Source organism: Dryobates pubescens, chromosome 5, assembly GCF_014839835.1.
Source record: "Dryobates pubescens isolate bDryPub1 chromosome 5, bDryPub1.pri, whole genome shotgun sequence".
Classification (NCBI taxonomy): Eukaryota; Metazoa; Chordata; class Aves; order Piciformes; family Picidae; genus Dryobates; species Dryobates pubescens.
In genome coordinates this window covers 47,346,382-47,369,287 of record NC_071616.1, presented here as the reverse complement: position 1 = coordinate 47,369,287, position 22,906 = coordinate 47,346,382, and the positions used below count along the sequence as shown (strand labels likewise).

Sequence of the window (22,906 nt, the reverse complement as noted above, 5' to 3'; positions counted from 1 at the left end):
CCGGCAGAGAAGAGGAGAGCAGCGGAGAAGACGAGCTTCTGCCACAGCCCTCGTCCGGCCGGCGTCCGCGACAGGACACTCGGTCTGGTGACACACGGCAGCGCCGGCCGCACCTCCAAGGGGGCGCGGTGGGGCCGGGCTCAGGCGGGGCCGGACCGCAGGGGTGCGTGCGTCCCGCCCCGCGCCGTCCCATTCCGCGGCAGTTGCCCCTGGCAGCGCACCTCGCACCGCCCCTCTCGGCCCATTGGCCGGCGGGCGGGGGCGGGGCGCGGCGGGGCGGAGCCGCCGTCAGCTGTTCGCGGGGCGGCGGGCGGCTGGCGGCGGCAGTGTGGCAGTGCGGAGGCGCGGCGCCGGGTCCCGGGTCGCCGCCGCCCCGCGGGACGCTTCTCCCGCTTCTTGGTGAGTGCCCGTGAAGTTCCTTCGCCGCTGGGAGCCGGCTTCTCTGAGACAAGTCTCCGGTTAGCGCGGCAGCGAGTCCGGGCCCGATCGTGACAGGGAAGGGGGTTCGCCCTGTGGCAGCTCCGGCCGGGCGGTACGAAGCGATTCCTGCTTGGGGTCCCGCGGCGTCCCGGCATGCGGGGAGAAGGAAGTGGGGAGCGGGCGGGCTGGGAATGAGCCTGATAGCAAGGCAGCGATTTGCGGATGTAGGCTTATTACTGGTAGCCAGCCCTGCCCGTCCCGGGTTGCCCCGCCGGGATCGGGGGTCTCGTCCCCCGGCGCTGCCCGGAGGAGCCGCGTTTAAACCTGAATCTGCGGAACTGGAGCTCAGACGGGGAAGAGTTAAAAGCAGCTGGCGGTGCCGAAGCGAGGCCGGCCAGCTTTGTTTTGGGAAGCTGGCACGCACGTGTGTGCTGAGCCCTCCCTCCGGCTCCCGGCCCGCCGCCTGTCAGAGCGGCCGTGCGGAGCCGGCTCGGCGGCACCGCTGGCTTTCAGCTGGATCGGACACGGCGCTGAAGGGCGCGGGCTCCTGCATTCGTGCCCTCGACGTCGGGCAGAGCCCCCAAAGCCCGAGCTGTTCTATGTCTGTCCCAGACGAGACACGGCAGCGTTTCAAGATAGTGGAAGCAAGCGAAGCGAGCAGTAGGACGAGTTATCCTCTGCGCTGCTTCGGCATTCGCTCTTCAGCATTTTCTAAGAGCTCTGCAAAAGAGCTGGACAGTATTGCAGGAGGTCGGGTAAAACTTGTTGCTCTCTAAAGCCCTGTTTTGCCCAGGGCTGGTCTGCCGGCAAGCGTTGTGCCGTTATTGCACTTTCTTGAATGCCCAGGTGCCGGTGGGTCTCTGATGGATGCGATCTTGCAAATCTTGCTGCACATACAAAACACGTTGTCACCTAGCCTTTCAGGTGATGGTGATCCGGCAGGAGGTCAGCAGGGCCTGTAACTCCTTTTGGTGTGCTGCTTTAAGCCATGGATAAGAATGTTGCAAGTGCTGTGCCAAGACAGCACTGCTGTCATGCGTCGGAACTGGGCCAGCTCTGGGGCTGGTACCTGTTTGCTCTGCAGACTCCTCTTTGAGAGTAGCGACTGGGCTGAGTAAACTGCTAGGATGCAACAACTTAAATAACTGTAGTTCCCCCAGGTTAAAGCCCTGTGCAAACAGTTCTTGCATCACTCTGTCGTTTTGTCTCCTCTAGCCACATTGCTGTGGTGAGTGCTGCTCATCCGGGGGGAGATGGGAGCACCAAGGGGAGTGCCGAACACATCCTTATAAAACTGTTATTGATGTCTCCTTCAGGCCTGAAATTCCTCTTGCTAGTCTTCTGTTCTGTTAAATGCTTCGCAAACCAGAGCAAAGGAAGAGACCTGAAGAGTTGAATTTCACTGCCTTGTTTGGAACTGGGTGGAAATCCTGGAGATGGATCTCTTAGGAGTCTGTCTTCCATTTGGGTTAGATGCACAGGTAATAGTAAAGGGACTCATGTCTTTTTTGGTAAATCTGCTTCTAATTACTATATGTTTGCAAAGAGATCTGAAACAGTGATTTAGGGTTTTTTGGGGGTCTTTTTCCCCACCATCTTTGTCCAACTTTGTGCTGCAACAGAGCTCAGGAGTGTTTCTTATGGCTGCTACAGAAGTCCTTCTTTGAGTACTGACACCAGCAATGTTTTGGATTTAGTAGTAGAATGGACTTAGGCACTGACAATGCATGTAGACCAGTGGGTAAGAGGGGTGATGGAGTGATTACATTCCCAGGTTTGGGACATGTCTTACTTAAGCAGATGGAAGAAATGAGAAATTGAAAGTTGGCCCTTACAGGGAGAAGTTAGCTTCACAAAAGTGGCTTGGCCAGCTCTTGAGTTTTGCAGCCACTGGGGTTTCTTAAAAGCCTGGCCTTGCAGCCTTGTGATTACAAGAGCTTTTCTTCATCAAGTAAAAGAGAGGGGCATACCATAAGGTTCAAATATGGCAGGCCAAAGGAGGGCCCAAAGAAGCTGACTGGCACAGGGTGATGTGAAAGATCGGAGGTGCTTTTTTACAACAATGTCTTTTCAGTGTCTGTCTGCTGGGGTTGGAGGTTGGCTCCCTCCTTGTGACTAGTTGTGGAACTGGAGACGTGAGTGGACTCTTGGACACGTGTGAACTTTGTCTCTCTCAGGCTCAGTACTCTAGGTGTTTCCACAAAGCCCTGACCTTCACCACTGAGTTACTTGCCTCTCCTGCTTGTGCAGATGGGCAGCACTGGGAGGGAGGGAGGCAGGTGTGGAAGAAAGAGCTGTGTTTCCCTCTCGGAGCAGAAGGCATTCTCTCCTGGACAGCGTTCTGGTTGTGTTCTAGCTGTTTCCTCAAATGTCCCTTTATTGCAGGAGCGATGGATCGCCCCAGCTACCTGGAAGAGGACTATTCTAGCCTGGATGGGCTGGACGATGACGTGTTTCACTCTGATGACTTTGGACTTGCAGGTCAGCCTGGTGAGATGACTGCAACTGGCATTTTCACACAGAACCAGTCCTACAGCTGCCTTCTGGGGAGGTTTCAACTATTCCCCCTCACACATTGCTGTGGTCCGGGTATCAGGCATCCTGAACAGCAGGACAAGGCAACTCAAACACTCAGCCCGTCCTCTTCCAGTCAGGATGTTATGTTGCCTTGTGGAGTCACTGAAGAGCCCCGGAGACTCTTCTATGGTAAGAGCACTCCAGTGTCACCAGCTTTGCAGCAAGGAAACTGTCCCTTTAGCACTTCCCCAGCACATTTTATTAAAGGACTGAAATTATTTTGCTTTGGTCCTGCTCCCTCAGGAAAGACAGCTTGAATTTCCTTACCCTTGCTTGTCTGTTGCAGGAACCAGGCACTTGCTCCTTGCTTCTGCTCTCCTTGATGCTCCCACTATTTTTGCCTCTGTCACATTTTATTTTACTGCTCACCATACCTTGTACCCCACAATCTGCCAACATTGGTTAGTTTCCAGTGGTCTCATCCACACAGGAAGACTCCTAGAAGCTTTCAGTGGAGAGGGAACTGCAATAATTTACACTTAGTTAAACAACTTTTTGTGCTTTTACTGGAGTTAAAGTCATTAAGTAGCTTGTCCATCCAGTGTTTTACTAGTAAGTGGTGGGATGCCACTCAGCTTTGTGTGTTCAGTTCGGCTTTAGTTCAAATCAATCCCACTAAAGGCCAGAGCCTGAGAAAAGTCTGACAGAGAAGATACAGCAACCTTTAATGGGAGACAACTTGAGGCACAGATCTTGTAAAACTGTCATTAAAAAAAAATTAAAAATCAGCACTTGGCTGAAGTATAAAGCAGCAAAAGGAACCAAGTGCAAGATCCTGCCAATCATCTGATTATGGGGAGCAGCACAATGCTCTGCTTGACCGATATAGATCTACTTAAAGAGTGAGCAAATGTTTTACTGAATGGTTATGGTACAGTCAAGAACTGGATGAATCCGAAATGTGGGATTATGTGTGGCTCTGTTCTCCATAAAGCACTGAGCAGAAGAGCTTTTTCTGCACTGGAAGAATGACTCTCCCGATACCTGTTTTGTAGGCAATGCTGGTTACCGTTTACATGTCCCTCCAGCTGGCTTTGCATTGGATCCGCACCTGCAGGAGGAGCATCGGGAAGGCCATCGGGAGGCGCGTGCCGAGGTGCAGCTGGCACGGAAGCTGCAGTGCATTGCTGACCAGTTCCACCGGCTCCACATGCAGAGGGTAAGGTGTCTCTGGTGGGGGAAGGTGGAGGTTCAGTTGTCCCAGAGCTCTGTAAGACTAGCTCCAGGCATCATCTCAGTGGGCTGCTGTCCAAGGCAGCATCCTGCCAGCAGCAATAATATGGCAGGAGTATCCTGATGGATTTGGGGCATGCTAGACTGCTGCCTCTTCCTAAAGATTGGCAGGTGGAAGGAAAAGAATGTATAGGTTGCATTTACTGCCTGGGAAGGGAGCTGTTCTGGGTTAGCTGCTGCTCTTCCAGCTCTTCAAGTTCAACAGCAATGGGGGCACTGAGGCTTTCCCCAGGGATCTCCCCCTTGCTCTTTACTGGAGCTTTTACTCCTCTTCTCCACTCTCCTCACAATCAGCATCTTCTTTTCTGTGGCCCAGGTGGCCACCTGTAGCTTATATCAGCTCCTCAGTTGGAAATGACAATGAGCCTGAAGGCTGTTCTGACACTCCTTGTTGTCTAGGGGTAGTTCTCTGAAATGTTGTGGAGTATATTTAGATCATGCTAGACTTGCTAGCAGCTCCTGTCAGCCAGTCCTAGTTAGTGTCTCAGACTTGTGACTAACTTCCTCACAACAAAAGACAGCTGTGAGATGCCATCAGGTCTGAAAACCACACTCCAGAATCTTGGTTTTGTTGTTTTGTCTTTTATTTCTTTTAATAAGAAAATTAAAAGAGAAACCGTATTCTTCATAGAAACAAAATTAACCAAGCACCCCTCAGCCCCCTGATTGTTTCTTCCTTGCTCTCCTTGCCCTGTTGAGATGAAATGTAAATCCCAGCCCATGCAGACTTTGTCAGAGGTGGCAGGGGCTTGGCAGCAGGCAGCACTTTGACACGTCCATGCAAGGCCACCAAGGAGAGTGTGTATCTGCTAGCATATGAAGAAGCTGATACTTGGTGACTGCAGAGAGGGGCAGAAAAGCTTTTCTCACTCTGAGAGATAATGCTCTGTTAAGTGTAGGATGCTGCATTTCTTCTTAAGTCTAAGTAAGGATCTGTCCTGGGGACAGCATGTGACATGTGGCTAGGGCCAAGATTTGGTCCTCTCTGTATTTGGTATCAGAGAGGGGAATTAATTCTGGGACTTGGACTCAGAATAGCAGGCAGCTGTAGCTGTAGCAGGCAGATTGGGAGATGTAGACGGAGCTGTAAATGTCAGTGAGCAAACCGAGGAGTAACAAGCCACGCGAGATTCTTAATTTGGGGGGTTGAATGAGGCTTTCCCCAGTGCCACCTTTATGTCTGAAGCCCCCAGCGCGCTCTCTAGCCAGACCCTCCCAGGACAAGGAGGTTAACCGACTCGGCGGCGGCGCCCTGGAGCGAACTGGTGGAACTGGTTGTAACCTGACCCCGTCCAGCTGGGGGTGGGAGGGAGCATATCTATGTGATGTCTGTGCCTCGGAAATCCATCCAGCAGCACCCACCCAAGCCAGCCCCGCTGAAGGTTGCCCGAGCGAGGCTCTTTGCGGCCCGAGGCGAGCTGCCAGCGGCGGGGGCTGCTGGCGGCAGAGGCGAGCGGCCGCCCCCAGCACTACGGCAGGGTTGGTAAACAAAGGCGCCCGGCCGCCCGCTGCCCGGCCGCGCAGCCAGCGGAGGAGGAGCTCCGCTGGCTTTGTTTGAACTGGAAGAGCAACAAGTTGTGACGGGAGCGGGGAGCCGCTCAGCCATTTACATTTGAAAACAAAACAGTGAAAAACAAAAAAAAAAAGGAAAAGTTAAGCCGAGGACGGAGCGGTGCTGCGCGGCTGACCCGGGACCGGCCTCGCCGGTTGGATCCGTTTCGGGATTCTTTCTTGTTTGTCAGGAAGACTCAGCCCTGAGCCCCGTGCTAGTGTCCAAGGCACCGTTCCCCGCGGAGTGTTTTGTTGTCATGCCCAGTCCCTTCCCGCCCAGCCCTGCACGGAAGATTTCCTTTGGTTTCTGGCACTCATGTCGTACGCAGACGCCCCCCGGTCCTGTGCGCGGCCACTCCGCAGCCTGCTTCTGCAGGAGGAAGAGCTCTGCCCCCGGAGACCTGAACCGGGTCATACTGTGTTGTGGTTTGGGAAAGGCAGGCTCCAGGACATGGAAAACCGGGCTGTCGTTTATCTTGCTGTGAAACTAATCCCTGATTTTGGTGCCCCATTCCAGCTTGTCTCAAACATTTGGTCAAAACCAACTTTCCAGAGTGGTGTCTTGAATCAGATTTAGAATACCACAAAGTTAGTCACACCAGTGTGGTCTTGTGAAGTCCTGAGCGAGAGCAAGCCTGGTTTTCAGCAACTATGCCTCTTCTCAGAGCCTACAAAGCACCTTATCTGAGCCTGTGCAAAGAGCACCTCCGTGCCCTTTCCGTGGGAGCTAGGCGAGGCTTTCAGTGTTGGAGTAGTGCACCCACCCAGCTCAAGAGTTGCCTTCTCGTGGCTCTTGGGTTCTGCCAGACTCTCCAGCAGTCCTGCTCTGGCTCCCATTCTGCTGCCGCAGCAGCAAGCCTGTGTTGACACAAAGGCCGCTGGTTAATGCACATCCCTGGCTAGGAGAGGATCTGAGCAGGCAAGAGCTGCTGAGGCTGACGTCAGTACATTGTCATTGGACTCGGCTGCAGGGATGGTCTAGCCCTATCCCACTCCAGGAACCCTGCAGGGACGCTGTTATCTCTTCCCCGGGCTGAGCGCTGTGCTATTTGCTCTGTGGTTCTTGGCGATACAAAAGATTTTCGGGTATGCATCTTGTAAGAATAAGAAGGTTGGCCGCACCTTTTGGCATGCACACCATTTTCAGGGGTTCATTTCCTATTAATGCATTAAACAGAATACAGTAGTTTTAAACCTGGCTTTTGCATCCTGTAGAGCAGTTGCTAGAGCAAGAACACAAATTTCCCTAGCACTGTGGCTTTCATTTCCTGAAGATGCTGAATTTATTATGGGATGGACTCTGTCAACACTGTGTTCCTAAGCAGCAGAGCCTGCTACAGGTTGCAGAGGACTCTGCAGAATGACATGCGAGACCCATCTCTGTTTTCTTGAGCTCTTCAGTACCTTCTGCCTGTCTGAGGCGGTGTAGTTTCTGGCACTCTTCCTTTGGTTGTGTTTCTCACTCTGCCCCTGTTAAAAAAACACACCAAACACAGAGGGAGAGTGAAGCCATATTTTCTGCAGGAGAACCCTGCCCTCCTTGATTTGAAGCAAGTGTACCATTGTCATGGGATCTGTGAGCTGCTGGCTGCGCTTTGACCTTATGGAGAACAGATCTGAGCTTAGGGGATCTGCTGGTCAGTTGGCTGGGATGTGCTGCCTGTGGCTCTCACAAGTCCAGACCATGGAAGCAAGGGCTCAGGCTCTGCTCCAGGTCCTGAGTGCACTTGAGTGTCCTTCCCTCTTGAAGGGGCTCTCACCTGTGCTGAACCAACAAGCATGTTTCACAACAGGAGGTACTGCTAGATGGGATGTGAGTAGACACCCAGGGATGGCAGCAGCCACCATGTAAAGCCACCCCCTAAGAGCATGGAGTTGTACCAGGGGAGGGTGGCATAGGCTGTTAGTATCACACCCCTTGGGTCTGACTTGCTCCATTGAGGCACTGGAACGCTGCAGCTTTTTACAAATCAAGTAACTCTAAGCAGGCTGCAGCTTTCAGGGGACTGCTTTTATCACATCTCTTCTTCATGGTGATAAGATGACTTCACAGGGGATAAAATTGTCTCTTTAAGAGCCAAGGAGTGGTAGCCTTGAACAGTTCTGGGCTCAAGTCCAAGCAGAGCCACTGACTTGCTGTATGACCTCAGACAAGTCTCTTGACCTCCTTGTGCTTCAGTCAACCCATCTGGAAAGCTTGGTTTAAAAAAAGCTGAGCCGCAATGAGAACCAGATGCTGAATCAGAGCTGATCTTTCTTGAGTAAATAAGTGCATACAAACAACAACAAAGCCCCTTTCCAACACATCAGAAATCCTGTAGTTGATTTAGATATGCTGACCACGCTCAAAAAAGCCTCTGTGGATCTAGCTGTAGAGAGCTTTGTTTCTCTGAATTCCCCAGTTGGTTCAGCAAGTAGCTCTCTTGCCATCACCACGGTGGACTGGAGCAGCTTGTGGAGCATGAATGCTTGCATCCACACTGGTTGTGGACCAACTGCTAGGTCTCTACCTCTTCGCCTCCAGTTAGTGACACTGAGAGTGTCCAGGAGGAAATGTTGTTTTCCTTTGAAAGTGAAACTTGTTATATTTTGCATCTCTTTTTCTCCTCTGCTTCTCAAGAGACCTATCAATGCCAGATACACTTCTGCTTACGCAGCAGGGAGCCTGTGACTCTGGGCAGAACCCAAGTGGTGTAGAGAGTGGGCACACAGTGCTACACAGGCATCCTTAACCCAGCCTCCCTCGGGTGCTGAGGACACGCAGAGCACGTTGTAACAGTTGCTGTTTTCAGCTGGAGTTGTTTGCAGAAAACTCTTATTTCTGATGACTACATTCTAGGAAAAATGCTCAGAAAAAGTTCCCAATAAAGCAGAGACTCTCAGGCTGGCCTGCAGCTGAGCCTGCAGCACTGAGGCTCCCTGCTTTGCTCGTACCTGCAGTCTCTTTGACACTTGGGTGAGTGCTGGCTTTCACTTCCTAAGGCAGTATGCTTCAGGATCTTCTCTGATGGTTGGTGCTGGCTAGTCCCTGCTGCTGCTGTGCAAAGCAGTGACTCTTCACCTTGGTGGTCTGTGGGTTTCCCATTGCAGGACTTTAATTTGCAGCTGGGGATGCAAGAGCATGGTGAGAAAGACTATCTGAGAACTCCCAAGTGATTGAGCATGGTTTAAAGGGCACGGGTAGGGTGGCTGTGAGGTTGGCAAGATTGAGATGTAAAGTTCTTGCAGGAGTATGGCATCGGGGTTGTCTGCTTGAGGGAAGGAGGGTGCCTTAGGGGAAAGAGAGATTCTCACAGCCAGTGGAGGCAGGAACTTGCTAACAGTGGGACAGACTTTTCACTTAGTGTTAGATTTGTTTGTTGGTTTTTCCCCCCCTGTTTTGACAAATTACAATGAAGGAAGAGGCAGGCTTGGAAGTGCACTTTTCCCTATGCATATACAGGGAATAGCAACCTGTTGCCCCTTGTCTAGCACCTGTTCTGAAATCCTGCCACCCATGAGCTGCTTATTTGGCATTTATGTTGACAGAAACTTGCTGGACCCTTCATATCTGATCTTTGGTATGCTAAGAAAGTGAGAACAAGAGCATAGTTATGCCACTGTGTAAATCTATGTTTCTCCCATGTCTTGAATGTTACATACAGTTCTGCTTTCCCTTTTCCACAAGTGAAACAGCAGAACTGGAAAAGGTTCAGAAAAAGGCAAGAAGGATGATGAAACTTCCATACGAAAAATGGAAAAACTGGGCTAGGACTGCTAAGCCAAAAACCCCAAACAAACAAAAACCCCCAACAGACCACCGACACGAAACAGAAATCAAAAGTGACATGAAGGAGATGGATAGAGTAATTTCTCCCAGTACAAGAACTAGGTAAAATCACGTTAGTAGGAGCCAGCTCAAAGTAAATGACGCAGTTTTTCATGCCATAGGTAGGGCTGTGGAATCCCTTGTCAAGGCATATTGTGCATCCCAGCATTTTATCTGGGTTCAGGGCGAATGGGGACGAGTTTGTGGCTGTTGTAGGAGATATTAAATAAACAGAAACCAGATCTGACATGGGAAGTCCTGAGCTCAAACTGGCTAGATGCTGGAAGAGTATTTAGGGGGAGCTATTGCATGTATTTGCCCTCTGCTTTTGCTCAGGCAGCCACATAAGGTTGCAGCTGCTGGAGGCTGGGGTCTGTGAACTCCTGATACAACAGTGCCATACAACCTCTGTATACTGATTTAGTGAAAACCACACAGCTTTTGCATCAGCCTTCTCCATGCTATCAACTGACTAAAGATTTAAATATACTATTACTCTGTTCCTGCTTAAACTAGGGGATAATGTTAAAAAGCAAAACTTCCTGCCTAGCTGTGCGAGAGGAAGTGGGAAGAGGATAAAGGAGCTGGGTGGCAGGAGAGCCTCACAAGCTCTGTGCAGCAGTGTGCTGCAAGTCCCTCACCCCAGCACACAGGACTGCAGGGTCTTAAGGCAGTTGGGCCACAGCCTCAAAAGGCCGAGGCTGCACACATTAAGGATCTCAAAATAGTTCTTTGGGACAAGTGAATTGTGTTGCAGAATTCCTTAATATCACCTGTATCACTGTGGTTTAAATTCCATCCAGCCCTGCTGCTTCTCCCGTGCAGCCCCAGCGGTCTCCACAGGCTCTGGAGCCTGCTCTCCACTGGCAGCGGCGTGACAGCTGAGAAGCTGTTTGTCAATTAAGAAATAATTGTGGTAATATCCCACTTCTCTTTTAGTGTGGGAGACTAGGAAGTGCAGGTTGTAACTTGTCTGAGATCATGCAGGGATCACTGATTGGGACCTGGCTGTTTTGCTTCCAGTCCTGCATTTAGGTCAGTTGATCTTATTAAGATACTGCCTTGCTTGGGGGGTGATGAGATGTATGGACTGATTATTTATGGTGAGGAGTGTGCACGTTTGTATTTCCCTCAGTTACGTTGTGGCAGAAAGCAGGGAAGCGAGTACTGGACTGCAGAGTCCTGCTTTGGCTCAAGGCATTGAGCAGGGATGACCTGCCAGCCTTTACAGCCCTCTGTTTGGGTGGGTTTTTTGTTTCTGCTTGGTCGCTGCCCTTGTCAATGGACTGCCCCACAGCAGAAGGAGCACTGAGCTAAAAATAAAAGCAGTGAGGCAACTTCTGTTAACCCCAGTTAGATTTTTGTTTTCCCCCATGCTACAATGCCTGACAAGCTGCTGGCAACGGGGGTCTGCAGCCGCCCCCTGAGGAGGGCTCTGAAGGGGCTGCAGGCTGCGGAGGAGCCACCGAGAGGGCCTGCGTGAGAGCAGCTCTGCCCGGCAGTGTTTGCGCTGTGGCTGCTGTGTTTATATCGCTGGCTAAATTTAGCCTCTGAGTCATCAGCGCCGCTGAGAGAGGCTGCTCTGCCCGCAGGCTCCAGCGCTGCACCTGCCCGCCCTCCTGCCTGCCTGCCTTCCTGCCTGCCCTCCAACCTCCCTGCCCTCCAACCTCCTGCTTGCCTTCCCACCTCCCTTCCTGCCTGCCTGCCCACTTCCCTGCCCACCTTCCTGCCCTCAGGCTCCCTCATAGCCAGGCAGCAGAATAGAATAGAATTAACCAGGTTGGAAGAGACCTTTGAGATCATCGAGTCCAACCTATCATCCAACACCACCTAATCAACTAAACCATGGCACCAAGCACCCCATCCAGTCTCTTCTTAAATGCTTCCAGTGATGGTGACTCCACCACCTCCCTGGGCAGCACATTCCAATGGCCAATCTCTCTTTCTATGAAGAACTTCTTCCTAACACCCAGCCTAAACCTCCCCTGGCACAGCTTGAGACTGTGTCCTCTTGTTCTGGTGCTGGTTGCCTGGGAGAAGAGACCAACCCCCACCTGGCTACAACCTCCCTTCAGGTAGTTGTAGAGAGCAAGAAGGTCTCCCCGAGCCTCCTCTTCTGCAGGCTAAGCAACCCCAGCTCCCTCAGCCTCTCCTCATAGGGCTCATAGGGCTCTGTCAGGTCGCAGGTGGAGGCTGAGTGGATAGATCTGCCCAAGCTCACTGCCTGCCACTGGGGCTGTGGAGGGCATGGGTGCTGTCTGTAGGGTGTGGAGGTGAGGTCTGGCCATCCCTTCCTGCACCCTCATTTCCAACCCCAGCACTGGGACAGATGCCCCCCAGACCTGCTGCTGCAGGCTGAGGACAGTGCCAGGTCTGGCTCTGTGGGGATGCAAGACCCTTATTTAGTGTATTTATAGGCAGTAAGTGGCATGCCCCCCGGGGGTGCAGTAGGGGAAGGCTGGGGCCTGGGAACGCAGTGGCCGGGGGTTGCCCTTCCCAGGTTGCTGTCAGCTGGCTGTTGCTATGGCGTCTGTCTGCTTCCCCTTCCTGCCTGCTCTGCAGAGGAAGACGAGGGGCTGCCTGTTTGTTTGTGAGCTGCCAGAGTGTTGAGCAAGGGCTCACCTGCACAGTTGTGCCCTGCAGCAGCTCTGGGCACTGAGCAGCACCGTCTGCCCGTTGCCTCGGCAGGGGTCAGTGCTATCTCCTCTGCCTGGGCTAGGCAGCCCCTGAACAAGTTTGGGGGTTCTGGTGCACCCTGCCTCCCTCCTGCCATTCTCTTCTGTGCGTCCTTTCCCTGTCAACACTCTTCGTGGTGCTTGCCACACTCTACAAAGCCTGATGGAGGCTTGGAGAGGAAGCAGTGCTTGAGGGGATGCCTCCCTCCACCAGAAGTTCAGTCCCACCTAGGAGAGCCATGGGGTTTGCAAGGCAGAAGGGCACAGATCCCTGAAGAAGATCCTTGGCCTCCTCTGTGCCACCAGGAGAAATTGTGCTGCTAAGCTCCAGTTTTGTTTCTTCTCTCTTAGGAACGTTTGGGTGTTTTGGTGTTTCACTGCTCCTTTTCCCTGCTGCTTTTACACATGCATTATTCTTCAGTCATTAGGAATCACAGCTGGAAAGATTGGTATCTGACTTCCATTGGCCTGCACTTCCCTCTTCAGCAGGGGACACCTTTTGTAACCTCTGTTGCCTTGGGGACTGTGACTTTCTAGTCTTTCTCAGCTGAAGCATATTTTGTGGTAGTACAATATGCCTGCAGCCACCTGGCAGCCGGAGCAGCCCTCAGCGATGAGTCAGCAGCTGCTCCTGGTGTGTTTGTTGTTTCCAGTGAATAACTGAGATCCCAACAACTTACTGCTAACGCTTGTATTAGTCACTAAAGCAAGAATAAGGGGTCGAGGTACACATGCCATTCTTCTTGTGCTCTAGTAGTGCCATGTATGGCCATATTTTGATCCTTCTAGTTCAAATGGGATTAGATTGGACCCTGAGCCACCCGGAAGCCATGAAGCAAAGTCAAAACTTGCCCAAGAGTGCAGACTGGTGTGCCCTTCTGGGTATGTGACAGACATGTACCAGAGCCACACAAGATGTGTCTGTGTTGAACATACTCTGTATTTGGTTAAGGCACAGATGTCTCAGGTGTAAAAGTGAATCCCATCCATCCCTTAAACATTTATGCTCAAGAATTCAAGGAGCTGTATCAGAGGGACAAGACTTTCTTCAAGGTGTGTACCTGTCCTGATATCTCATGAGCACCCTTGCAAGGACTTGGTAGGAGTGACAAGCTTTGGGCATCTGGGCTGCTCTTGGGCAGACAGATAACCAACAGACAGATTTCTGTGTGCTTAAGCATGAAGCATGTCTTTGGAATTGGGTCAGTCATGTCTTGCCTTCATTTGCTTCCAGTAAAAGTCTTCCTGGTTTGTGTTTGGGGTTTTTTCGTACTTGTTTACCAGCATGGTGGGGTTTGGTCCAGCACAGTGCGTGGAACATGCTTCACTGGGGTAGTGCTGCTGCAGAGGACACTTTTCCTGTAAAATGGCCTTGTGACTCATCCAAGCATTCATGCTGACCCCTCAGACAGACAGTCTCTTAAGGATATCCCCTTCAAAAGGCACCAGCTGCAATAGGAAATGGTTTTATGTGCTTCCAGCTTTGTGTTGACTTGATGTATTCACAAGTCTCATCTGTGGTCCCAGGTAGTGCAGAAGGCAGAAGGGGCTTCAGGAGCTTCACAGTCTTCACTGTGGAGGTAGCAGTGTTCATCCCTGATGCCTTTGTGCTGCAGTTCCTCTGAGGGCTGAACTGTTTTGATGAGCAACACAGCAGAATGATGACGCTTAGGAAGGTGATAAACCTGTGCCACAGTAGTCATGAGTCTCAGAAAATGGTAAGAATTTACTCAAAACATGTCACATCTGAAAAGAATGGATGCCAGATTCATGGAGTCACTCTCCTGGGTTTTCTATCCTTCCTGGCAGCTGACTTAACACCACACCAAAAACCCTCAGTCTTGAAATGCTGGAGTGCTTTGGTTTTGGCAGAGGCACAGCTACTGAAACTTGGGAAAAGGACGTTTTTCAGGCTGGGACAGTTCTTTCTATGAAATATTTCTCTCTCCTGCAAGGAGTGTCTGCCAGTTCCACTCTGTGGCTCCTGTCCCACACTGAGCTAGTACCACAGTCCAGAAGTGAAGCCATAACTCTGTAAACCCTGTTAGCTAGGCTTGCTGCTGAAGCAAGCAGTCCCACCTTGCTCCTCTTCTTCAGTCACCTTTCTGTGTCATCAGCTTGACTACGTGATGCCATGGACCAGATGGGCTAAGATGACCTGGCCAACAGTAAAGGCAACCTCTGATCAGAGTAATTCAGCCTTGCTCATTGTCCTGCACTAGCGTGAGGAGAGGCCAGGCTGAGCGAGCTGCTCCTGCGGGTGAGCCAGTGAAAGTGTGTGTGGGACCAGGGCACTGTGGAAGGAAATGCTGGCTGAGCACAGGCCCAGGGAAATACAAGCCCTAGGTCTAGGAATAAAACTTGGAAAGCTGCCCTGGGCCTAGTGCTCTATTTTTTAACTTCAGAACAAAATTAATGGTGTCAGCAGCCTTCATAAGGTGATGTGAATGTCTTTGCTTCTCATAATCAGGGGGAAATAAGGGTAAAATAAGTCCTATTCTGCTCTTGCATGGAAAACTCCTGGAGTGTCTTAGGCAAATAGTGGGAAACATGTTTCAGCTTGAGAAAGACAAAAAGGCTATACCAAAAAAGTGCCTTCATGAGGCAATGAAAGAAACAGAGTAAAATATAAACTACAAAAAGTGTGAGAGTTTTTCTCAGGGTTTGTGGTACCACATCCCACGGGGTTTGGGGGTTTGTTTGCAGGTCTGTAACCCTTCTATAAGTAGAGCTCTAAAACTCTTATTTACCAGAGTAAAACAAAACCCAGTACCTCCCTCAGAAAGCTTCCTCCCTTCAAATAAGGGGGAGGAGGATGCTACTCTTTTCCCCCCTCCTTTACCTTTCCCTGCACAGAACAAGTGATCCTTTTCGGGGGGGGGGGGGGGGGTGACATGTGAAACCTAAGGAGAAGACAGAGTGTTTAGAATCCTGTTATGGTGTGTGGAAGCTCAAACCCTCCTTCTACATGAAGCAGGATGTGAAGATGGGGATTGTCCTCCTGACAGTGTGCAGGAGTTGGAGTTGCACAGGCCAGCTCAGCTGCTGCCACCTGCCCCTCAGGTAGTTGAAGAGTTCCCATTACAGAGGGGCCATCAGTGGAGCTGAGATGCATTTCCAGTTTAGAATTTCAATAACACTTTTTAAACATCCTTTTGCATTTCCCATTCTGAGTCCCTACCAGACACTTCTTCGCCCTCGTGGCTGCCAGTAGAATAAATTAAGCAGAGCAGATTATCTTCAGAGCATCTATGGCGTGTTTGGCCACTGTGCTCTCCTAGTGCTGTGCCCTACCTGCAGCATGGCAGAAGGCAGCACTGTGCTTGCATGCTCCACTGACATCTTTCCTCAAGCTGTCTGTTTGAGGAGCAGCCTGCCTGAGCTGCGGTAGCTTGGTAAACACAACAGTGTCTGGGTGTCATCGGGGCACTGTGCTTCCAGGTGCATGTTTCAGCAGGTTTGGGAGTGTGACTCTGCGGGGGAGGCTGAGAAGCATTTCTGGAGCTGGGTGAGGAAGGGCAAGCCTGGTCAGACCGAGACCAGGTGACAAACCAAAGAGCATCTTGCTCTTTGTTGGTAACCCAGCCATAGGGTTTCACCTGTGAGCCCCGCAGTGCCTGGAGGGTCAGCATGGGCTGAACCCAGGGCTGATTGGCTTCAAACAAATGCTCGAAGGCTCCAGAGTCGCTGTGTGTGGGTCGTGCTCCAGACACAGCGGTGCTGAAATGTGCGATGGGATCTGTGTGAGCTCTTCTAAATCCAGGAGACAACTGTTAAATGCTGAGGGTAAGAAGAATGATCAACTGCTAAGATGCAGGATGAGCACAGTGTTCTGAAGGCTGTTTAGTGTGAGCTTGTGATTGCAGTGGCACAGATCTGCTCAGGCTGAAATGGGAATGTGATGTAATGACTACCTAGGAGAGGGTTAAAAGCTGCCTCTTGACACCTCTCCAGTACACCAACTCCAGTTGCAAGTCTCTCTCATTTGTGATTATGTAAAGAATGCTTTGCAACTGTGTTGTTCTGCCCTGCTGGGCTAATCTGAGCTGAAACATCTTGTTCATATAACGTGCTTCAGTGCTCTTTCATGAACTCCTGTGTAGTGAGGCAGAGTTGTTGGAAGCCAGTCTTCTGTTTCCTCCTCTTCTGGGGGCTGGGGGGCGGGGGGGATTTGGGCTGGTGTGTTTTGTTTTCCAGAAATGATCAGTCCTGCTTAGCAAATATGGAATTCTGGATGAGAAAACAAAGGCTGACTTCTAATAGAGGGTGGGTTATTGAGGTGAAATAGTATCCCAGGCTGGGCAATGTAAAGAGAAACCCACCTGTTTGTGTGAGATGCCATTAACGTGTGGGGAGGTGGGGGGATAATCGGAGCTGCTTTTGCAGGGGTGATTACACATAACAAAAGAAGGAACAGTGTCCCTGCCCCAGAGCTGCATTATGTAGTCTGGTGTCCCCCTGAAACTCAACTCCCATGTTTCTTCCTTGACAATGGGACCTGAAATAACCTCTTGGTTTGGGTTTTTTGTGTGTTTTCAAGTATGTTCTTGCTTAAGGTTTAATTGGCTCCAGTCAGTAGGAAAGGGCTCCAAGGCTGATTATTTATGGCTTACTGTCAAAAGTGGCTATAAAAAGGGCAGTATTATCTTGGAGATGCTGGGAAGGAAAATGTGGTGGGGGGAGGGTGGGGGAGTGTGTGTGTGCACGAATGTGTTTTCTTGTACTAGATGAAATCAGAGTTTTGCTGTCTCAGCAGTGTGGTTTAAATTGAAGATTAACCCTTTGACCTTCACGGTGTCAAATCACTTACAGATGGATCACCAGTTATATTTTTTTCTTTTTCTTCTTTTTTTTTTTTACTTTTGGGGTGAAGGGGGATTTTTTTTTAAAAAAAAAAAAAAGGTTGTTTGTTCATGCAGCTGGGGCTTTTGAAAGGCTCAGAAGCCAATCTGATTAAAAACAGCACTTGGCTAAACTCTGCAAAATCCTACAAGCAAAAAAAAAAAGTTTAATCCTCTTGTGCACAATGCATAAAGGGTCTGCTCTTTTCTTTTTGTAATGTTAGAGCTACAATTATTTCTGGAGAACTTATCATTTCCCTCTCTCCCCTCATCCCTTGCTGCACCCCCTTGTTATGCTGATGGGATTAAAGTGTCTGCTCTTGAAAAGTGTAACTGAGTTGTTATTGGAAAAGAGAAGTGGTGTGTTGCAATTTCAGAAATATAAATAACCTCGCCTCAACCGTTCTCCTCTACAGCATCAGCAGAACAGAAATCAAGTGTGGTGGCAGCTTTTCCCCTTCCTACACAACCTGGCCTTGCAGACGGAGGCGAACAGGAACGGCCCCGGGCAGAGGTGAGCCGCTCGCAGCCCGCAGGGAGCGCTGAACAAGCACTGGCTGGGGCGAGAGGCTGCGCAGCGCCGGCCGGCCCTGGGACTCTGCCTTTCTGACGCTCCTCTTCCAGTTCGGGGGTTATGGACTCTTCTTTGCTGCTGCCTGCCCGCGGGGCAGGGAGCTCTTGTCCAACACTGTCAAAGAAAGCCAGAATGTGGGGGTATTTGGTAAAGCTTGCTGCTGGTCCCCCGCAGGTCACCTCTGTGCAAGGGTGGCAGGCACCAGACCAACAGCTTCCCCTGCCCTCTGTCAGCCCAGGGGAGAGTGCAGGAGTGTCATTTTGGCTGCTAGTTACAAGTGATGTCTGGGACCAATGACTAAACATCCTTTGGGTATCTTCCAAAGAAGAGATGCTCAAATCCTCCACACACACACATACAAAGCTCTTTCTAGCAATGAAAACATCCAAACAGCCTTTATGCAGCAGGTTACTTGTTTTCAGCATGGGTTACTGCTTGTTTCTTGCAGCCCATGTGAGAGAAAATAACAAATCTGAAATCTGATCTCTGCAGTCTTTCCACTGGGCACCAGACACAGCTCTTTCACAGGAAATTGTTCTTTGTCACTGCCATCAATGGGCAAAATCATTTGAGTAGAACAGGCTTCAAATTAAGCCTTCCTGGGGTTGCTGATGGCTCTTGGTTCTACCACGGTTTACTTCCAGTGCAGCGTCAGCAGTGCCCAGTGTGAAGCCACAGCCCATGGAACACAACCCAAGCACCATTCTTCTGCAATGCTGATGTATATGTTGTGATCAGCTGGATGATGGGGGTTTACTTTGATTTGGTTTGCTTTCCTCTCACTACAGTGTGGCTGGCCAGGAAGGCATATGTCCCAGGCATCCCCTAGTTTGCTTCAGGATTCAGCAGGGAAGTTAATTGGCACCTGCTCTGACATGAACACTGTACAGGCAGCTTCCCTGTTACTCCAGTGTGTAATGTTTGGGGCCTGCTGTAAGCATTTGTTGACTAGCAGCAGTAATGTCACTTCAAGGGAGGTCTTCTTACAGTTACTGGTTTGTGTGCACTCAGAAGTTTGTCCATGGGATTGACACTATTGGAGCAGCACAGGGCAGTGACTCCACCAAACTGAAGCAGCCTTAAACATGGGTGGCTGCTTCTCTGTAGCCTTAAATACTGTCAGGTCACCAGCCTGGTGACCATGAGGGTAAAACACAAGCAGAAAAGCAATACAGACTGCATTTTCTTCAGTCTCTTTCCACATGCCACTGCACCTTCTTGTAGGCCTCAAGTAATGCAACCAGCGTGAGGAAGAGCTGTTCAGACCATTGCTCTTCAGGCCTGTTGCAAAATGTTGACTTCAAGTGTTGAAGAACTCTGCTCATGGTCCACTCTGTAAGCCAGGCATTGCTGTATGGGAGAGCAGTTGACTTGCACGTGTGCTTTCTCCTCACCCCTCTGCACACCCTCCTCTGGTTCCTGCTGGCTCTGCTGTTTGTGTAAAGTCATCACTGCTCTGCAGTGTCTGGTAACAATTTGCTGAGCACAGTTACATTTGGACTTTCTCCCTTTCTCCCAGCCCTGTTCTCTTGATTTGCATCCTGCTCTGCTGGGGCAAAATGTGCTTTAGCTCCCTGAAAGAGGTCCTCGAGCCTTCTTCAGTGTTACCTGTTCACAGTCACTCTCAACACAAGGAGACCTGATGTGAGAAAAGCTTTTTCCCTCCTTTTTTGTTATTTTTCTAGCTAGAGCTAGAGTACTACGCTTGTCCATGATGGTTAATAATTCACATAAATGAATCTCAAGTAATATTTTGGGGGGTGGGTTTTCTGGAGAGGGAGGGTGGGAGGTTTTTTCAGGAGGGAGAAGTGTTTGGGGGCTTGTGTTGTTTCTTCAAGCATGTGCACTAGAGTTACCCAGAGGGACACAGGTGACAGCTGTCGCTGACTGCAGCAGCAGGATGGAAGCCACTCTCTGCCCATGTGGACAGGGCTGAGGCTTTTCCATGCCTTGCTTTGCACAGTCTGCTTGGAGCGCACGCTGGGCACTGCGAGCGGGGCTGGCACCCGGGGCAAGGCTGAGCGGTACTGCAGGCATGGACTAAGCTCCAGGCTGTGGTGCTTGGGTGTCACCACTGGCTGCTAGGACCCCTTTGTCAGGTTTAGGCTGGATGTTAGGAAGAAGTTCTACACAGAGAGAGAGTGATTGCCCATTGGAATGTGCTGCCTGAGGAGGTGGTGGAGTCACCATCCCTGGAGGTGTTCAGGAGGAGACTTGATAGGGTGCTTGGTGCCATGCTTTAGGTGATTAGGTGGTGTTGGGTGATAGGTTGGACACAATGATCTTGAAGGTTCCTTCCAGCCTGCTCTATTCTATTCTATTCTGTTCTATTCTTCTATTCTATTCTAACAGTCAAAGCTACACCTTAGCAGCCCTGCAGACTATGAGCAATTCAAATTCAGCAAGTGCACCTGGCAATTAGGAACCCTCCTGAGCTTGCCCCTTCCCCTCAGCTCTGACTTGGCTGCCAAACAGGTTCGTCAGGCCTGTTCTGGATGTGCCAGCTGGAAAGATAGGTCTGGTACTGGTGCTTTCTGGTGCTGCAAACCCAACCAGTTTATCCAGGGTAAGATTTCTAGACGTGGGGAAACAAGTATCTGAAACCATGCCTCAGTCAGGCTGCCTGCCTCAGCAGAGTCCTTTGGCTCAGGGAAAGACACTTCTTTGCCAGTCTGTGTTTCCCCATTTAACAACAGACTTATCAGAATTGGTCATGCCAGGGTCTCCAGTTAAGATCTCCTTGAACAACAATACTTGATTGGAGACGTGAAGCTAATGCTAGACAAAGGCTGACTTCCTGCAACGTGCCTGTTGGTTACTGGTGCCAGAGATTTACAGCCACTGATATTATATGTTAATTATATTCCAGATCTGCATATCTTGGAGAAAGGAAATATGCTCCGTCAACCCAAAAGTCTTATTTTACTTCAGGCAGATTTGGAGGGGCAGGCTGGTGATTCACTTAGGCAGAATCAGCTGGTTTGTACTTACAGTCTCACCTGCTGGAAGAAATAGTGAGAAGACTGTGTGTTTATCAACAGATGCACAGCACCCATGCCTTTATCACCCATTCCATGTTAGTGAAGCCCCCTGAGCATGCCCTGAGGAGATCTGCCCCGCAGAGTAGCTGTTAGAATGTGGCCATGGACACACACCACTTGGTTGGGAAAACAGTTCCCAGGAACATGGCTGAAGTACTGTGAAGGAGGATGCTCGAGTTTGGGGGGATTGGTTTGCATTGGTGAAAGGAGTGGGACACTGTTTGTGTTGTAAAGCTGCAGTCTAACAATTTAGAAAGAACAGTTGATCTTAATCCTGTTGTTAATGAGCAGTTCTTAAGGAGCGCTTGAGCTGCTGCTGCTGGTCCCAGCAGCCCTGAAGTATCTTGCTTGCCTGCCTCAGACCTCCAAGACAGCTTCAGACCTCAACTCTCTTTCCTTGAGGGACAGAGTTCTTCCTATCCCTTCCCAACTTCCCACCCTCCAAGTATCTTGTAACCTGCCCATCCCAGGACCCAGCAAGCCTGGTGCTAGTAGGGATAAATAGTGACTTTTCCTTTATGTTTCCTTCAGTTCTTGAAAGCTGAGCCAGTAATCACAAAGTGACTGCCCAGGGTTAGCTGCAAATTGTCCTAAACAGGACACAACAAGGGCAGGGGAGAGGAGGAACTTGCATGGGAAGGGTTGCTGTTGGCTCTGTGAGTTGGGACTGCAGGTGCTGATACCCTGGTAGCACTGAACTGCTGCCTCACTGATCACATCTCTCAGTTTCAATAGCTGGGTGCTGTTAGATGCTTTTTGGCTACACTCCCTTTAGAGCAGTCCTGAAAAACCTCCTTATCAGCCTTGGCTTTGGAGCTGCGTATCAATAAGGGAAGAGAGTCAAGGAACCCAGTCCTTGATGTGGAAAGAGTGGCTGCAAAGACATCTTTCTTTCTGCTGCCATGTGCTGTCTCTCCTCAAGCCTGGATGTGTGCACATGAGGTTACTACAGCCCTGGAGCCACTCCATGGCAGTCACTGGGCCTGCACCCAAGGCTGAATTTCATTCAGTGTGGGGCTTGGCACTCCCCTGGGAAACTGCAGATTCTGCCCATTAGTAGACTAGGGAGAAGGGCTGGCTTTTTGAAGGAAAAGCAAAACTACTTGAGGTTGTTGCAATGAGATCCCATCTGCTCTGCAATGGATTCCAGCCTTCTGCTTCTGGTTCTGACCCAGATCTCTGCTTTGGCTGAGGGAATTGTGAGATGTGGCATGCTGAACGGTGTGCTGCTTCTCAAGGGAAAAGGCTGGAGAGCACTTGACATGAGTGCCAGGATCACAGCAGAATGCAGGTTTGTGGAGGCCTTGTCTTTCTCCCCAGCAGGATCTGCTGTGGGGTCATAAGGAGGAGGACCATGGAATGCCTGCTCCTGTGGATGGGAGCTCTGCACAGGGAGCAAGCGCTGTCCAGGACTGGCATCGTCTGCCAGCAGAGGGTTTTAGTAATGACCTTCCAAAGAGTCTGTCGCTCAAACTGGCCTCTGTGACCGTTTGCAAAAATGCCTACTGTTGCCTTTGATTGTTTTAGCAAGAAGAAATACCTCAGGGAACTGATAAAAGGTGCCTGGACAATCTTTTACAGTTCCTCACGCCCAGCGTGGTCTCTGTTCTTTGGTCTGCGTGTGCTCACGCGGCTGTCACACAGCTCAGCTCCTCTCCACCAGGAAAAGCAGAAAAGACCAAACACACCAAATGCACTGGAATGTACTCGTGTGTGTGAGCCTGTGAGTGTGCATGTGTGAGTGTGAGTGTGTGTGTGCTCTCAAACTGAGTGCAGTCTGACATCCCCTGCCCCTTCCTTCTTCCGTGTGCCTCACCTTCCCCCTTAGCCACAGAAAGGAGGCTCTCTTCCTGCCAATCCCATACTGGAAGCTGGTTTCTGGGAAGCGAAACCTAATGTCTGTGGGCTGTGTTTTAAGCCATGTTCTGTCTTCAGACTCTTTGCTGCCTTTGGGGAATGGAGGGGTGGGAAGGGTAGATTCTTAAACTGTTTTTAAAACCTATTATGGAATTTTGCATGTATAAAGTTCTTCTGAAATCTAAAGGAGTCTCCCTGATTCGTGGACACAGCTCCAGGAGAGCATCGCCACAGATTCCTCAGCTCTGGTTTTTGATCAGACTATTCTGAAAGGAAACTTGGATGACAAAAGGGAGAGAGACTGATGGAAAGATGACACTGTCAGGATC

The 22,906-nt window shown here is 50.5% G+C and overlaps 1 protein-coding gene across 6 annotated transcripts; it reads left to right on the top strand.

Moving 5' to 3' along the window:
- The first annotated feature begins 364 nt into the window (after window positions 1-364).
- Window positions 365-19,383, top strand: BMF (Bcl2 modifying factor). 6 transcript variants are annotated; one of them, XM_054162136.1, is made up of 5 exons: window positions 370-399; window positions 1,737-1,901; window positions 2,806-3,126; window positions 3,993-4,156; window positions 17,522-19,383. In XM_054162136.1, exons 3-5 carry the CDS (start codon window positions 2,811-2,813, stop codon window positions 17,621-17,623), a joined length of 582 nt encoding a protein of 193 aa, XP_054018111.1. In that variant the 5' UTR covers window positions 370-399; window positions 1,737-1,901; window positions 2,806-2,810; the 3' UTR covers window positions 17,624-19,383. The 6 variants fall into 6 exon arrangements, with proteins under 6 accessions (XP_054018115.1, XP_054018112.1, XP_054018111.1 ...); XM_054162140.1 differs by lacking the exon at window positions 1,737-1,901 and having other exon boundaries at window positions 365-399; window positions 2,806-2,901; XM_054162137.1 differs by lacking the exon at window positions 1,737-1,901 and having other exon boundaries at window positions 365-399.
- Window positions 19,384-22,906: the final 3,523 nt, after the last annotated feature.